The sequence below is a fragment of the Dendrobium catenatum genome, unplaced genomic scaffold, assembly GCF_001605985.2.
Source record: "Dendrobium catenatum unplaced genomic scaffold, ASM160598v2 fragScaff_scaffold_1028, whole genome shotgun sequence".
Classification (NCBI taxonomy): domain Eukaryota; kingdom Viridiplantae; phylum Streptophyta; class Magnoliopsida; order Asparagales; family Orchidaceae; genus Dendrobium; species Dendrobium catenatum.
The window spans coordinates 1,345,495-1,363,848 of NW_021319490.1; the positions used below are offsets into that span (position 1 = coordinate 1,345,495).

Here is an 18,354-nt window from a genome sequence, read left to right on the forward strand (position 1 = left end):
AATAGCTAAATTAAAAGCCATCATGGCACTGTTAGCATTTGCATGTTTTAAGGATTTTAAATTGTAGCAGATGGATGTGAAGAGCCTTTTTAAATGAAGTAATTAAAGAAAATATCTAACAATCTACAGGTTTTGAGAACTCACCATTTCCAAATCATATCCATAAACTTAAGAAAACATTGTATGAGCTTAACTAAGCACATAGGGCATGATATGATAGACTTAACAATTTTTTATTAGAAAAATCATTTGTTAATGGACGGTAGATACTACCCTATTTATTAAAAAAATTGGAGATAATATACTCATTGTTCAAATATATGTGGATAAATATTAGCCACGTAATAATTGAAAATGGTTGGCCATGAATTGAATAATAAAGGAGCTTTCACCAGGCATTCCCTCAAGGGATTGATTTCTCCCTCTTTCTTACCATAAAGCTCTCTTCTTTCATTCTATCTCCTATTTCCCTCCCCAGTCCCCATACACATTCATTCCTCTCATCTGCTAAATCTCTCCTCTCTTTACCTTCTCGGTTTTTCCTTTACACTATATATTCTCCTCTTTTCAACAATGAAGATATCAAAACTCCATCAAGATCTCCATTAACCCGCTCACCATCACAAACTCATTCAAATGCTCAAAGATTATAATACATAAGAACAAGATCGCACAGTTTATAAAGAATAATTTTTCAAAATAAATCACTATAATCGACTCCATTGAGTTTATCAACAAAAAATAAGGAAAAAAAAAAAGATGCTTAAATATCACCTCTTCTTCGCCTGAGCAAGTTTAGGAGTAAGAGTTGGTTCAGAAGTATTCTTCTGCTGGAAAACAAAAGCAGACATAATTGCTACAGCTTCTTCGGGTTCCAGGTCATCGAATTGATTCTCAAACAAGCACTCCGTGCATATCAATTCATCCCCAGAGTTCATCTCACAAGCCACCCGCCCTTTGATTTGGACAACTAGATCAGAATCAATGCAATGAATTTCCTTCAATACATCAATCTACAAGAACAAAAAAAGATGTATGAGTAATATTTAATAGTCACGTAAGCCTATATCAACAATCAAACAAGTTAGAAAAAATGCCAATGAAGTAAAAGGAAGAGCTTATAAGATCTATGTCCTAATCAAACTGATTTAAGTAACGCGGGCATTGATTTTTTTTTAGGGTTTATTAAGAATTGTGATTGTCAAAACAGCTCATGCTGTTGAATTCAGTTTTGGATTGGTACAACGCACTTAGTTTGATTCCCACATTCATTTATAATAGAAAACCATACTCGGCCCTGAAAATCTGGCATCTGCTGCAGTGCTTCATCTGACATTTGGAATTTCAAAGCGTTGACTTCTTCCATGAGTTTATTTTGCTCCTTCAGCAACAAAAGGTGCTCCTTCAACTTAATGCATCCATGACACTTGTTCTCAGCCATCTTTTGCAATAGTTTATTATGCTTTTGATAGCTCTCTACAGCAATCATGTCTTTCAGCTTGAGATCTGACACAGCAAAACAAAATGACATTTATAAGCAGTGCATGAAAAAAATTGAAAAAGAGTAACAAGTTATTTCCTAATATACTGTTAACATATTCATCTGTGTCCTGAGATGACATTGTCGTTTATTATTTGTGAGAAATATGGGAATTGAATCCCAAGTGCAAAACATGACATAAAATTTGATGAGGACATCGACAGACGCTACCGACATGTTTATCGCCGGCGAAACCGCAGATCGACGGCCTCGATTCAGCGCCTCCACTTTTGATTCTGATGTCATGATGTATTATTTAGTATTTTCAGTTTTTCCATTTGTACCCCTGAGGGGAGTTGCTTTGTTATTGTAGCCCAGAGGGCAATTTCGTACTTTTTTTTATGAGTTGAGGCCTATATATAGTGGTCTCATGTGTTGTATGAGGTTAATGAATATTTTGAATGAAATTTAGTTTGTTATCTTTTTCTACTTCTTCTTGTGGAGAGCTAGAGAGGAGAACGAGAGCCGAAGGTGAGGGTGAAAAGCAATACCCGCCAGTCATTGGAAGATTTTAATTTCAAATAAAACTCCCTCCCGAAATTTCAAATCATGAAATTTATTTCAGGATTTGTTTGCAAAACTCCTCCCTCTCCTCTCTTGAAACCGCCGGCCTCCCCCCTATTAAGTTCCCCATTAATTCCCTAATCAAAGCATTAATTCCCATTGATTTGAAATTCAAATTTCAAGTCAATTCCCTCCTAAATTACTCAAAACTGAAATTAAATTTCAGATTTGAGTAATCCCTTCCATAATTTCCAAAACCAAATTTTGCCAAACCCTAGCCTCCTCCCTTGTACCTGCCGGCCTCACCTCTCTCTGCAGAAATCCTGCCGCCTCCCCTCCTCTCCTCCTCCGCCTTCGCACACCACACTTGCTCTCACCTCTTCACCCCCATTCCCCTTTTCATATTGGGATTATTCCCAAACATCAAGCATGCATGACGGATCCGGAGCTTGAGTGGGGTCTTGTATTCAACGCCGGCGGAAGCATCAACATCCTAAAATCTCCATGCTTTGACGTGGGATTTGAAGACGACACCACCGTGGAAGAATATTTGGAGTGAGTCGTCCCGATCCTTGCAAGCATCATCGACTGACGATTTTCAAATTACGATTGGAGTCTCGACGGCCACCCACTACATCCATCTCCGCCGGCGACCTCTCCACCAACAAAGTTCTTCGGCGCCATCTTTGTAGTGGTAATATCTTTCATCATTTGGCTCACCTTTCTCCACTAAAGCCTACAAGTAGTTGAGTGAGAAGACCTCGAGGTGAACCTCTCATTGTTAAGTGTTGGATTATGTTACATGTACTTTGCGTTTAAAATTACTGTGTTTTTTGAAAGGATAGTCTCGGTTATTCTCTATTGCTAATCTTTGGCCTAAATAAGTTAAAATTTTCAAATTCTTAACTCTCTCTTGAATGATCAAAATAAACTTATAAGAGCAAAACTTAAAACAATTCTCTTTTAATTTCTAATCGTAACTCCTAGTAGTTTCACATCAAAATTCCTATTTTGCAAGAAATAAATTTGGATATTTCTTATTCAGCTTGCTATTATTGTCTTTCATGTTTATGGCTGATTTTGATTCTTATTCCCCAAGATTTAAGACCTCCATTGTGTTATTGTCGTTGTATAAACCTGTCCTGACTGTGTGAATACAGAAAGCCAGATAACGTTATACCAGTAAAATCATTAAAATAAATAATAACTAAGAAAGTAAGATAAATCAGGTTGTAATTGATTAATTAATTGCTCAAATTAAATAGATTTATTGAGTATTTAAAATAATTAAGGAGATATTTGAGAGCCCTCATGTCATAACATTAAAAAGCAGTAATACGAGACTAAAGATGAAGAAAACTTCCAACAAAAGTTAATAAGCAAAGTTCACAGTCCATTTTTTTTACAATAGAAGGATGAAACAAAGAAAGAAACTAACACCATTTATATTCTAAATTTTAATTAAATGAAAAATTAAGAAAGTGTTTTCTACACTAATATGTATTTGCAATACAAAACATGAGTGCTTTCTCAAGAAAGGAATGATGCGCTGTAGACATGAACGAATCTTGCTTCACAGCCATGTGATGGGGACATAAGATCGTGGAAGGTTTATCAGAGACGTGGCCGCCGATCTACGGCCACGATCGAGTCTTTATATTTTTGAATCATTTGTGTTATTTTATTATTCATGCATTTTATTTATTAAGCGTCTTTATATTTTTCATTTGCACCCCTTTAATGGGAAGCGTCGTATATAAGCCCAAAGGGCAAGAGTGTCTTTTATTTTCATTAAGTCATTGTACCCGGCTATTTATAAGCCTCTTCTTTCATCTTATTAATTAATGAATGATTGCTTATGAATATTTCTTCTTGGAAGAGTTTGAGAGAGCTTGAGAGTTCTAATGGAGAGAGATCCCTAGGCGAGGGAGATTTGCGCAACACCCACCAACTAACTAAGTCGAGTTCGTGGTTTCTTTCGATTATCTTGTTTTCCCTCTTCCCTTTTGTTTCTTCTCCCTCTTTTGTTCCAACCCCACTTAGTCGCTGGATTCCTCTACGTTTGAAACCCCATCCCCTTCTCCCTAACCTCACGGCCAATGCATCCCACCTGAACCCCCATCCCGCCGACCCCAGTAGTCCCATCGCCGGTCTCCCCACTCCCTCCTCTCTGGGTCTCCCCACTCCCTCCTCTCCATTCACTTCCATTGCCTAATTAGGATTGGATATTTTGGGACAGATTTTTGAATTCAAAGTTGTCTATTTGCAATTCAAAATCTTGTCTAAAATAACAAATCTATTTTAGGAAAGTTTTTAGATTGATCCTATTTGAAATTCAAATTCAAATTGGATTTAATTATTTCTTTCCTAAATCCCAAATCCCAAATTAAGCAACCTCAATTGATTGCATTAAACCCACCCCTCTCCCTATGGATGCCGTCGGCCCCTCTCATTCCCTATTGGCTTGATTTATTAATTATTTTCTAATCTCCCCTCATTGCTTTAGGAAATAATTTTAAATCCCTCCAACTCCTCTTAGCCGAAATTCCCTCTCCCATATTTCCTGAATTGATTTCCTAATCTAGGAATTTGATTTGGGAAATCAAATCCCCACCCCTCATCTACCCGCCGCCCCCCTCTTTCCCCTTTTCCTCTTGCCACCCCTCCATCTCTCTCCCTTTCTCTCAAATCTCCTCTCTCTCAAATAAGCTTTCCTCTTTCACAAAATCTGAAACAAATTTCAGATTTTTGGTGTTGGCTCCCTTCTCTTGCGATAGGAAGAGAAACTTCTTTCTCTTCAATCATCTTCAAGAACCCTAGCAAAGAGGAGATTTATCATCCAGCACCCATGAATGGCGGATCCGAAAACTGAATACGGATTGACGTGGGACGAAGACGGCTTCACCGACATCCTACGATCAACCTTCTTCGACGTGAACCCGAGAATCGACCACACCGTTGAAGACTACTTAGAGCGGATCCTAGATACTTTGGTGGAAGCTATCGACAAAAACTTCGAAGGCATCAAGTGGAGGATCTCCACGTCTCATTGACGAAGGTTTCTCTTCCTCCTTGCATCTTACCTTATCTAGTCTAACTCCTCTTGACTTGATTGCAGTCACGACGGACTCCTCCGCATTGCTCTTGTTTAAGCTTAGTAAACATAGGATTTGAGTGCACCTCTATGCTATCTAATACTCATTGTTAAACTAGGGATTATTTTGAAAGCTACTACTATTTGTTGTGTTGTTTTCCTATTTATTTTGAAAGTTTTCAAAGCTCTCACCATGTGATTTAGCCTAAGCGGATAACCACTAATTGTTTTGATTCATCGTTTGAATTTGCTAGTGGTTTTGTTCTAAAATTATTCTACTCATAAGTTGTGCCAAATACATATGAGTTAAAGTGCATTCCATCTACGTAGTCCTGCATCACCATGGAATTCCGCTCTCCCTTTAGGCCATATTGAATTTTGAATTTAATCAGATTTCCCTTCAGGGAAGTATCAGGATTTATTTAGATCTAGGTCCTTCTATGAGTGCAAGCCCTCATAGTTAATTACACATCCTAATGCGTAGAATAGTACTCTTGATTAAGAATGAAAGGCCTTTTTAGTTGTGCAACAAGTGTAGAAATGTGCAAGTATTTTAACCCTAGATTCCCAGTTAATTTGTTTAGTTTGGGGTTTACGGCTCCAATTAGGATTTTCTCGTATGTTTGGATTTGGGGTCGGGGACTACAACTTTCATTAAAAGTAGCCCGCATAGCGGGTTTTATTGCTTCTCTTGGAAATAGCCCGTATAGAGGGTCTTACGGTCTCTATTAGAGGTGGCCCGTGTATGGGTTCAAAATGGGTCTTACTGCTTCGTTTTGGAAGTAACCCAAAGGTTTTGGGTACGAGTGGGTCTTATGGCTTCGCTTGGAAGTAAGCCGGTGTAGCGGGTCTTATGAACTCTATTAAAGGTAGCCCGAGTTATTAGAGATGAATTGTTTGTCTTGGGAAAGTTTTCCCCAACACCCTAATTGAGGTGGGACTTAACAACTTTTATTAAAAATGATCAAGAGTTTATAAAGGATTAGGGGTTAAGTCACTTTTTTAACTAGGGATTTCCCTAGCGTGTTAGTTAAAGTCGGACTTACGACCTCTGTTAGAAGTTGTCGGATTAATCTCAGGTGCCCATCACTTCACATACTAGATTTGTTTAGTGAAATAGTTACAAGTAGGATTCATTACTTATATTAGAAGTGACTTATAAGTTTAGTTTAGCGATGGCATAGCTTTACACACTTCACTATTTTGACACTAGCATCAGCATCTTATTTTGCCAGCTTTGCTTCAATACTAGCCTACATTCATTGTTGTTTTGACACTTATACTCTAGTTTAGTCTTTTAATTTATCCCGCGCTAACTTTTATTTATTTGCTTGCAGGTGGACGGGGCCAGTAGTTTACAATAGCTGCAGGGACTATAGTTTGCAGAGGTTTAGAGAGCTCACAGATAGTTGTTACAGAGAACTAGAGGGTGCTTGAGAATTTGAGAGCTTGTTTAGAGAGTTGTTTGTTTGTTGGAGAGTTGTTTGGAGAGCTGCACAATGTCAATTAGTGTGAACATTTTTTTTTTAAATTTTGATTAATTGCATTAATTAATTAAATAATTTTTTAAATGAAGTTAAGTTTTAATTTAAAATCAATTGCTCAGCTTGTTAATTGCACTTTAAAATTGATTTTATATTTTAAAATTACATAATTATTTAAATATGTTAATTTCTCAATTAATTTGAGTGTTTGTTTTAAAATTAGTGGATTTTAATTGTTAAATTTCATTTTTAAAGTGGTTAATCAATTTGATTAATTATGTTTCAATTGATTAATAAAATTATTTTAAATTAGATTTTTTTGTTAGTTAATGCTAATTAGATCATTTAATTATTTTAAAGATGTTAATTAGTTATTTAACTGATTAATTTAATTAATATCTTAAATTATTTTAATTAATTAGTTAATTAACTAATTGATATTTTGATTAGTTAGTTTAATTAGTTTTGATTAATTTTTTGTCTTAATTAATTAATTAAACATTTAATATTTATTTTAAGTTAATTATTTAATTGATTAATTAGTTATTTGGATTGATAAATTTCTCGAAGCCTTTCTAATTTCTCAATGCAATTTTGAAGCTGAAGTAGTTCTACCACTTGAAGTTGAATTGTCATCACTTCGAGTAGCTATTTAATATGATCTCACTCAAGAGTAGAACACTCGCTTACGAATAAAAGAGCTTGATGCACTGGATGAGATTAGACTCCAAGCCCAGCAAAATCTTGAAATTTATCAAGCAATGATATCAAGATCTTTTGATCGATTAGTGCGTCCTCGGACATTCCAAGAAGGGGAATTAGACTTGATGCTGAGAAGACCAATCATCCCGCATCGTAAAATGGGGGGTAAATTTGAGCCCAATTGGGAATGCCCTTATGCTATTGAAAAGGTAAATTGAGGAACCTATCAACTGATTGATTTGCATGGTCAACGACCAATACCTCCAATCAATGATAAAATTTTGAAGAAATACTACACAAACATCTATTCAAGAAATTGCACCTAAAAGTCTCTCATGACACATGACATTTTAAATATTTATTTGGGTCAACATCGTGCTTTGCATCGAGATCCCCAAATAAATATATAAAATATCAAAAAATAAAATTATATCATCATACAAATATGAAACAAAGATTAGTGATTTCAATGAAGCATGGATAATGAGTACAAAAATAGGGATTTTGTATCCTAAACTCACAAAAAAGTTTACAAGGTTAAAAAAAGAAACTTTTTGGTCTAATAACTTCAACAAATTAAGTTGGAGAAGCTTAAATTTTCCATAGCTCAATCTAAGACTTAAACAAGTGAATAAGGTCAGACTCAACAAACCTAAATATGGCCGAGTCGTTGATAACTTTCCTTACTCAATAAGCCATAAAAAACAATGAAGGGTAGAGTGTCTCGATCGTAATGAAATGATTCAAACTTTGTCCAATTACAAAACGGATCGCATCAATGCACTCATGACATCGACTTTATCAAAGAGTTGTTTTTATGTGACTCGATTGAGCAACAAAAAAAATCTAATTATTATTGATCGCGGTGCTAACGAGGTGATGACATACACATTAAAATGTAAAATTTGTTAACGAATGAAGCAAGACGAGCGAATAAAATATATATAAAAAAATATGAAAATATCTATAATGACACCTACACCATTTCTAGTACGACTCCTACCCGAATACCAAAGTTTAAATCCTAAACTATATATATAATTTCATAAATAAAGTTTATTATTTTTATAATAAAACTGACACTTCCATCATTCCTACCAATGCATTATTCATGCTCTATCATATTTCCATCTACAGAGCCACAAGCCTGGTGTTAAATAAGCTTATCAAGTTTTGTATACTTACATGTCTCTATGCATGCATTCCACTGCTTTATCCTGTTAAAAAACATAATAATAATAAAAAAAATCATAATTTATGCCGCATTCTCATTCTGTCCAGTTCGCAAGCCTAAATCTCTCACGTCCCAGCTCTTTTATTGCAGCCCTCACCCCCCTCTCAGCAGACACCAATCGCCGACCCGCCTCCCTCTCACTCTCTCATGTTCTAAGCAGCCTTCACCAACTCCACTACACCGTAACTGAATCTCAAGCCCACTACAGCCCTCTCCTCTCCTCTACAACAGTTCCCTCACCACAGTAAGTCGATCTCCCAACAAACACTCTCACGTGAACCTGAGCCACCTCACGACCTCATTCTACCATCTCTCTCACAGCCCAAACCTGTTACAGTCTTCATCTCCTCAAACTCCTATAGCCAACTAACAATTCCATTTACTCATCTTCTTTCTATTTTCCATACACGTCTAGCCCATTACCCGAACCGAATTTCTAACCAACCTCACCACTTCTCTGTTCCTACAAAAGCCACATCTCAATACTCATCAATACCAACTCCAAACCATCATGGCGCCATACAGCAAAGTCTCATAATATATATATATATATATATATCAGAAAGATAAATATAAAAAATCAGAAAATAAAATTAATAATAAAAAAAATTTTAGCCTCGTCGCAAATCTCCACTGTCGTCGTCGTCGCCTTGCTTGTTCGTCAAGGTATAATATTCGCTAAACTATAAAAACTCAAATCCCGTTTTCGGCGCCTACGGCTCAACGAGTGAACCCCCCCCCCCTCATGCACACTTTTCTTACCACAATGGGAGGGAAATCGGTGCAGCACTTGCGGCGAGGCGAGTAAGCCTTGTGCGCACTTTTCTAAGCATGACATGATAAAAATTAAGTACACGTGCATGCTTTCATGCTGACGAGGAAATTTGCTAGCTTCAATGCAGGTATCCTAAAGACCCATGCACGCCTTTCTTGGCGCAGTGAGATTGAAGACCACGACCAAGGTGTCACCTGACACCGACCATGCACGCATTTCTTAGCATGGAGGGTAGGCCTAAAATCCTTGTTTATGATGCACCGAAGCTTCTCTTCAAAGAGGAGTGTAGTGTCCGATATCCGACACGCCACTCGTCCGACACGCTGAAAATGTGTTCGATTAAAAAAATATATTAAATACAAATTGGACACGCGTGACCAACACACGTATCTTAAATATTTTATAAAATTTTAAAATATAATTTCTTTTATTTAAAATTTCTACTTATTTAAAATATAAAAACTAAATTTATTATTTACTATCCACAACACCAAATCAATCACCTGCACAAAATACCCCATTCATAAAATATTCTCATTTTAATTCCTCTTTGGCGGGTTACAACTTTGATTCCATAACAATGCTCGATGTCATCTCAACATCGACGTCAGTTGTCATTGCAACATCAACATTTCAAAATGATCTCTATATCAAAGTCTGACGCCATCTTTATATTCATGCTCGATGCTAGCAATTTTTACTCCTACAACTTGACATCTCATCTTTGTCCAAAGTCTTCTCAACATCGACGACCAACACCCTCTCAACATCGACGATAAACGCCCTCTTAACATTGACACTCAATATTTACTGCATAACATCAATGCTCGACTCTCGACAGCATTGTTATCTCCTCTCTCGATGACTGATAAACGACATCAATGCCCGACTCTCGATATCTCAATATTAATCATTTTAAGTACAAATTCTAATTAAATGACTTATTATTTTTAAAATTATACTTATTCAATTTTTATACACTATTTTTAAAATATGAAAACTATAATACCGTATCTAACCCATGTGCGTGTCCTGTATTTTCAATAATTGAAGTGTCCCGTGTCTGTATCGTGTCATATCCATGTCGCCGTGTCCGTGTCTGTGCATCATAGATCTTTGTAGAAGCCCCCTATGCAGGGGAGACATTGGGATGCTACCAAAATTTTGACTGAAAGAAAAATGTGAACAAAATATATTTGGAGAATTCTTAAGCATTTTTGGAATAATTTTGGAGAATTACTAAACTTAAATTTAAAAGCTAAATAAATAACAAATATATTCTCCATCAAGAACAAAATGTCATATTTTTTTTTAAAATTATACTTATCACCACTCATTTTTAGCTTCAGAATAGTCTTCATAGAATATATTCTAAAGGAACAGAAATTTCACTATAATATGAATGGTGATAAACATGCCTTGTAGAAATTTATATAGAGGGCATTATGTCTCATATGTGAATTCCTTGGAATATTTTTCAATTAAACCAACCATATAGGCATAATTTCCCATATTAAATAAGATTTGCTGTTAGCTTTGCATGTTTCTTACACATCAACTACAATGAATCATACCCAAAGAATCAAGTCCCTACAACTTCTTGTCTATCAAGTTGCCATGATTATGATCATAATGAGCAAGACAATTCGATAAGTATGTGGCAGCAAACAACAAACCATTGGAAGAAGAAAACAAAAGTGAAAGAAAGATGAGTTTGATTTCTTTGTCTTTGATGCTTTGGTTAGTTGAATTCGGCTTATGATGTAGCCACCAGTGAGTTTTCAACATTGGACTTGATATCATCTATAAAAAAATAAAATCATAAAGACAAATCAACAAGCTAAAAAAATACAATTCTCTATCTCTCTCTCTATATATAGAGTGCAAATCCCTCTTAATGTGAAATCAAATAAAAAAAGGGTTGCTATCATATGAAATGTAGAAGATTCAACATAGGAGTTTGGCTTTTAGTTTGAGTTTAGTGATAAAGGGGATTTAATTTGCAATCGAGCGGATCTTTAGTTGTCATGTTTCTAATTTTACGCAAGATCCGTTTATCTGAATGCAAGCTTTGGGAAGAAGATTGAGAAGGAATGATGATGATAGTAGATCCTCCAAATAACATTTATGTTTAGGAGAAGTCCAAGATTCACATTTATGTCATGAGAATGTTATTGCCTCGAAGAATATCATGATGCCAGAACAGAACAACTCAAATTCATTATAAATATGCTTGGCACCATAAGCGATATTGTTATTGGGGTCATGGACAACCTAAAAGCTTTTTTTTATTTGAAGTCTCTACCATATACTCCGAAAATTCCTCTTGATGCCACCGGATTCGCAACAGTTTTATAAAACGGACATAAGACGTTTGTAGGCCCCTAAATGAAATTTTGTGCACATCCCAACAACAATCACTTCACAAACAATCATATTTGAGTATTTAAAAATGCCCCTCTCCTACATTAAAAATAGAATTTTCTAAATTTAAATATCAAGCATCAAGTAGGGTGTCGATGCCTCTAGAATGTGTGTAGCAACCTCGAGAAGCAAGTGATTGCCCCGAGAAGAGAGCTACTTCCTTGAGAAATGAGTCACCACCTCAAGAAGCAAGCACATTAATTTAATAAGAATTTTAAAACCCCGTATATGCTCCGACAAAATGCACTAAACAAATAAAAATAATGTATGAGAATGCTGCGCGAGTCAAAAGTGAATCTAAGTTCAAGTATAATTCCCATGTTCGAATGAACTGGAGTTGACATGACTTGAACTACTAACAAATACACGGTCATAGCGCCGACCGGAGTATTTGATTTTATAAGTGAATATTAGGCCTTTAAGATCTATTAAAAGAAAGGTTAAATACTAAAAACATGAAATCAATACTAAACCCAATCTTCTGTTAGCATGCGAACATAATTGGCACGCTTTAAATAACAAATATACAAGCTATTTAAAATCCCGATGATAACCATATTGAAAGCTAATCTCAACCAGAGGGGACCTTAAACATTTAAAATGCCCCAAAATTTCAAAAGTAAATCATGTTTGGAACAAAATTTGGATAAAAAAAATAAAAACTTAAATTTTACAATATCCAAATATTCAAATGAAATTTGTTTTTTTTTCTAAATTTAAAGCAAAAAAAAATTATTATCCACAAATGTTTGTTCATGATGATAAATTTAAGAATATGTTTGGTTCACAAAGAGAAAAATGTCTAATTGAATGTATCATTGCGATTCATTCTTAAATGATTTCTCGTCAGCGAGGATGTGGCATGTGCCCTATGACCGGGTGGTTTTGCTACAAAATAGCACCACTATATCACGGTTACGGTCAAAGCCCGTAAGTTCCCCAATGGTTAAAAGCACCTTAAGTAATGAATTATAAAATGCACTCAATAAGGCATAAAGTTTTTTGTTAGCTAAGGTTGACTAAAATTTGTCTCCTTAAACAAACATTCATACCAAGTATACAAGGTAACCTTGGACAAAGCAACTCATGGCTGCTGACAAGGATCCTTGGGTCAGGTTGGGTCTACTACGTCCTCTGACTAAGTAGACTAGGAACCATGAAGGGATCTTGATCGGGATCGTCATCATCTCCTCCACCATCCGCTATAAGTATAAAAATAATAAATGTTATAATTCTACAAAGTTCACATGTTACTATTTGCTAGGTATTTCATACGTATTTCATGACTAGCCTTAATCAAAAGTTCTTTTGGCTTCAGGTCGGATTTGTCGGAACTCCTTTGAGGTTTCGACGACGTTCCTTTATGTGGGGCCAGAAATCACGACAATTTTGTTGGATTGAAAGTAATGAAGACGACAAGAGGGAGCGCGTTTTTCCCAATTCGCGCGCTTCTTTGGCCAAATTTCGCAAGTTGCAGACGGTCGGGTCTGGGTTGCATTTTCTAACCCATTTGCAAAAATGGGTCGGTTTTGGGTCGTGTCAAATAGTAGCGAGTCAATATCAGGTTCGACCCTAACCCAACCCCTAACTAGATTTTGACACCCCTAGAGGTTAAGGAGGGCATTTGCCCCTTTGAATCGACTCAGCTAGATCAAATCGATGGCGAGGACTTTGGGGGAGTGAATCGACCTCAAAATTGGTGTTCGAGTCTTCTATTTACTCTGTTGGATCAGATCGATGACCGAGGGCTTCAGGGGACCGAATCAACCCCGGGATTCCTCTGATTGCAATTGCAGCACCTACTTTCATTAGTGTTAATAATAACAATAATAATTATTATTACTATTATTATAATAATTATTAAATAAAATATTATTTTACTAATAATTATTAATTATTTCCCCTTCTCTTCTCACCGTCTTCAAATCAAGAATGACTAGGTCAGACGAACAGAAGAAGGTTCGCAGTTGGTGTCGCGTGAAAGAAAGACCGACAGTAGGCAAGATTGTGAATCATGTTTATGTGCGGATCGGAGGTCATAGGAGGAACCGTGCGTTTGGTTTTATTTACCTGGGAGACTTGCTTGTTAACCTATGGAACTGGAGCAGGAGTTCCGATTAGATTTTTTCATGTGTAGGGGAAGGCAGACGTCAGGCTCGGGAGGGAGGCGGAGGCCGGTCTAGGCTAGCGTGGTCAGAGAGAGGGAAGACGGTGCGGCTTGTGCCTTGCTCGCGTGAGAGAGACCAGTGGCAGGGGAGCAGCTCGGGTTTGATTCGATCACGTGAAGGAGGCGAAAGGGATCAGGGCTTGGTTGCAGGTCCTACGTACAGACGGAGGAGGATTGAGCAAGAGGTATATGTTTTGGTTATGAGCCAGAGAGTTCAAATGCCTTGGGGTTTCTATTTGTGTGTCTCTCCGAATGAGAGAGGTAGGGCATTTGTGTCGTGGGAGGAGCGGTTGCTTTCAGAATGTGAAAATGTCGTGGGATCGTGCGTGAGTTGGTCAATGGATAGGCAAACGATCAACGATGAGTACAATCCAAACAGAGCCAAGCTGATTATAAAAACAGATCATTTTAATATATACACATTTACTTTTGAAATACTAGCATATCAAGAAAACTAATTTTCTACTTGTGCTAAGTCCATTCAAACACTGAACAAAATAAAGCAAATCACAAGGATTTTTTATCAAATAAAATGAACTCGCTGTTCAAAATAAGAAAACAGTATGCAACAGATTTATAGATCATCTGCTAGTAGGAACCGTATGTCGTGCTTCTAACAGTAAAACAACAAAGGGATGCAATATATCAAAGCATAGATCTATTCTTGTTCTACACAAGTGACAGTCATATTCTGTCAGATGAACCGTGAAAAGAAAATATTTACAAAATCAGTATAAGAGACAGAAAATCTGTGGCATTCTACAGAAAATAATTCTTTTATTTAGTTCAAATGTCATACCTTTCACAGGATCAAGAAGAGGGGGATATTTAGTTCCATCAAGCCTGTGTTCTAAGAGCTGTTGAACAGTTTTAGAGTAAACTGCATTATTAGGATTCTCAAGAATCGATATTTGATCAATCTTAATTTTAGGATGGCAAAAACCCATGAACTCTTTACTTTCTATTTCTCTGACTTCATAGTTCATCCCAGCTGCATTACCACGGTAAGGAAACTTTATATTTATAGCACCAGTTCCTTTTCGGGAACTAACTGATGTAAAATACTCTTCATCCATTCCCCTCTTTCCTTTAGGTTGAATGAAATAACCTTGTGGTGTGTTGCTATTTTCTTTCTCTTTCAACTTATTCATGGGGGCTGACGGAGATTGCACAGATGAGGCCATATCAGTTGTCAGCACTAGAACAACATACTTTTTATGCGTAGAAGATGGTGTTTTAATGATTACACCAAGTAAATGATCATCATCCTGCCATTCCATTTTTTTTAAACAAAAAGCCTTGTAAGAAATGAACCAATAAGCAGCTAACAAGAAGTTTTTTTAGGAAACTAGTTTTCATTCAAAGATTTAAAAAAAAAAACACATGACATTAGGATATCAATCTAAGAGGAAAAAGAAACATATCTGCGATTTTGCAAAACTATAATTGGCTCATTAATTTTGAAAAGACTGAATGGCTCCAAAAACTTCCCTTCATGTAACATATACGTCCACTTACTGCTCCAGTCTTATCGTCTTTAAATATCTATATCAATTATGTCACTCGTTGCGGCCACCGAACACCATTCCATCCTTATATACACATAAATTTTGCATGTGAGTCATATACTTTTGAACATCCCAAAGCCAACATCCTTCTTTGTGCAGAGGCTAGGTATGTGATATGACTTGAATCCAGAAATAGAAGATTTTTCACTAAAACAACACCCAAAGATGGGAAACACTAATTCAACACCCTTAAATCAAAGATAACAGCAAATACAATGCACCGGTACATGAAAACAATAAGACAATCCTTAAAACAGAGAACAACAACACTACAACTCAACACCGGAAAGAAAAATAACTTTATCTACTCTTCGAGAGGTAGATCAGCTCTCCCCGTACAATAACCTCTTTCTTCAAACTGCTCTACGAAAAAAAACCCCTTCAACATCCCCACCCCAACCCCCTTTTTATAGCATTACTCCCTCCTAAGTTTTCCCCTCCTTTGATAGGTAATAAATGTTGATTTGGGCTCCACATTTGGCTTCCCCATGTGGCAACCCACTTGGTTTTTCCCTATGCTGCCCCTCTTTACTTTCTCCGGCTCCCCAAGTGCCTTGGTGGGCCCCACTGGTTTATCATTACTCCCTTCCCAAAAAGACACCTAGTCCTCAAGGTGGAAGGAAGGAAATTGCTTCCTGATTGTGTGATAGTGCTCCCATGTGGCTTCATATTCAGGCAAATTCTTCCACCTAATTAGTGCCTCCTTCGCCCCGGTCTCGCCCTGATGCACCTCTACTACTTCCATTGGCTCCAAAATCACCTCCATGTCATCTGTCAATGTAGTCTATAATGTTAAGGATAGCTTGTGTTCTCCAATTGCTCGTCGTAGCTGTGATACATGAAATATTGAGTGAATAACTGAGTTGGATGGCAAGTCTAAAAGGTAAGCTACTGTGCCGATGCGTTTCAATATTTCGTAGGGTCAAAAATAGTGGGGAGAAAGTTTTTCATTCTCTTCTTGCTACAATCTTTTGTCAATATGGTCAGAGCTTCAAAACCACTTTTTTGCCACGACCCAACCCAGGAACTCGACTTAACAAGGCGGGAATAAAAAGTCGGACGGTAGTAACAATTCAATTCATATCATAAACAAATTAACATAAAACTTCCTGAATAGCTACTAATTACAAAAAAATAATTGACATAAAACTATTCATAAAATCTTTTCATATACTTAACATATCACAAACCATAGATTACATGTTTGCATTTGCACGTCGTCTTTTGTAGACGTATTCCTCTCCTCTATTAGAGATTTTTATTTTTTTTGGATACGTACTTGAAATATTAATTTGATGGGTTGAGTTTACAATGTAAACTCAGTGGGTAATCATTATTTAAAAATATAAAAATAAATCAGGCATATCATAATATACATATTTCTTATACTTCTTTCATATTACATAATCAATATACATACATCTTCTTTCATGTATAATAGATCTTATAATTTCACATAAGTCCTTTCATATTCTATCATATTTGTTCATTTCCACTTAACATTTCTTTTAATAAATTTAACATTTAATTCATTTACATATTCATTTCCATATCCAATTTTATTTGTACAGGAGCACCGTCTAAATGTACAAATAAATGTATAATAAGTTACATTTTCATCTACTTTTTAACGGCACGAGTACGTTGCTTCTCCAACCATTACTATAAGGGGGTGAACTCCTATAAATTGCATGTATATCCTTTTCCTTTTTCATTTATTTTTTTTCATTCATTCATATGTACTTCTTGTATATATATATATATATATATATCTCTAAAAACTTTCTAAATTTACTTTCTATTTCCTTTATATGTATTCTCTTTATATGTATTTTCTTTCACATATTCGTATACTTTTATATGCATTTTCTTATTCATAATATGATAGTTTCCAAAATGAATTATAAATAGGGAAATGATTATATAAAATATTCGTTTCAAATGAAAATAAAATAGAATAAAGAGAAATTATATAAATACCCACTTTTATTCTTTCAAATTCTCGATCCTTGGTACAACCTAAAAAAATATGCAATCATGTAAATTTTCTACATTTATCTTACATAAATTTTACATAAACATTTATTTAATTATTTCTTACCTCAAACCTCGAATTTTTCTTCCTTGTTGAATCGAACACCTATAACTTTCGATTTATTCCTTTCTAAAATCTCTAAACATATACAATATAAATTTTCATGTAAATATAAGCTGATAACAAAATTTTAATAAAAAACTTTACGATACAAATTTACTTACAAATGAGGATTTTCCAAAAATCCAAAATCTTTCTTCTTTCTCTCCCAAAATCCCTTCTCTCTTTCAATCTCTTCCTTTTCCCTTATAAAAAATATCACTTGCTTTAATTGGAAGAAAAACAGGAAGATTTATACATAAATGAAAAGGAAGAAATCAACAAACCTTCTTCCTCATTTCTCCTTGTTGTTCTTCTCATTCACCGTCGTTTCTTCCAACTCTCCACTTCTTTAGCGATAGGAATGAAAAGGAGTTGGTAAATCTTATCCCCGAATGCGACCGTTCGCTCAAAATAGAAAAACAAACTTTCCCAATCCTCTTGGTCCGCTCCAGGCGTTGTTCTGCTTCTGTCTGTCGCAGGTTGTTTGCAAAACCGGGTTGGTTTCGGGTCGGGTCAAATAGTAGCGGGTTGATGTTGGGTTAGACCCGAACCCGACCCATGACCCAATTTTGACACCACTAAGAGTCTTCAAGTGTTGTGATAAAGCATCGGCTGCCCTGTCATCTAGTCCAGGTTGGTACTATATCTCAATGTCATACCAATAGCTTGGAGATTCATCGCTGATGCTCTTCTGTCACCATCCTCTGCTCTAGCAGAAACTTCAA

General features: G+C 36.0%; 1 protein-coding gene across 1 annotated transcript in view; it reads right to left on the reverse strand.

Annotated features, from left to right (window-relative positions):
• Positions 1–18,354, reverse strand: part of LOC110113274 (DExH-box ATP-dependent RNA helicase DExH11) — a gene marked incomplete at its 5' end in the record, with an annotated part of 74,109 nt that overhangs the window by 7,459 nt on the left and 48,296 nt on the right. The window contains 3 exon segments of the mRNA XM_028698015.1: positions 775–1,013; positions 1,292–1,506; positions 14,724–15,192. Of these exon segments, the coding sequence (XP_028553848.1) occupies positions 775–1,013; positions 1,292–1,506; positions 14,724–15,192 (923 nt within the window).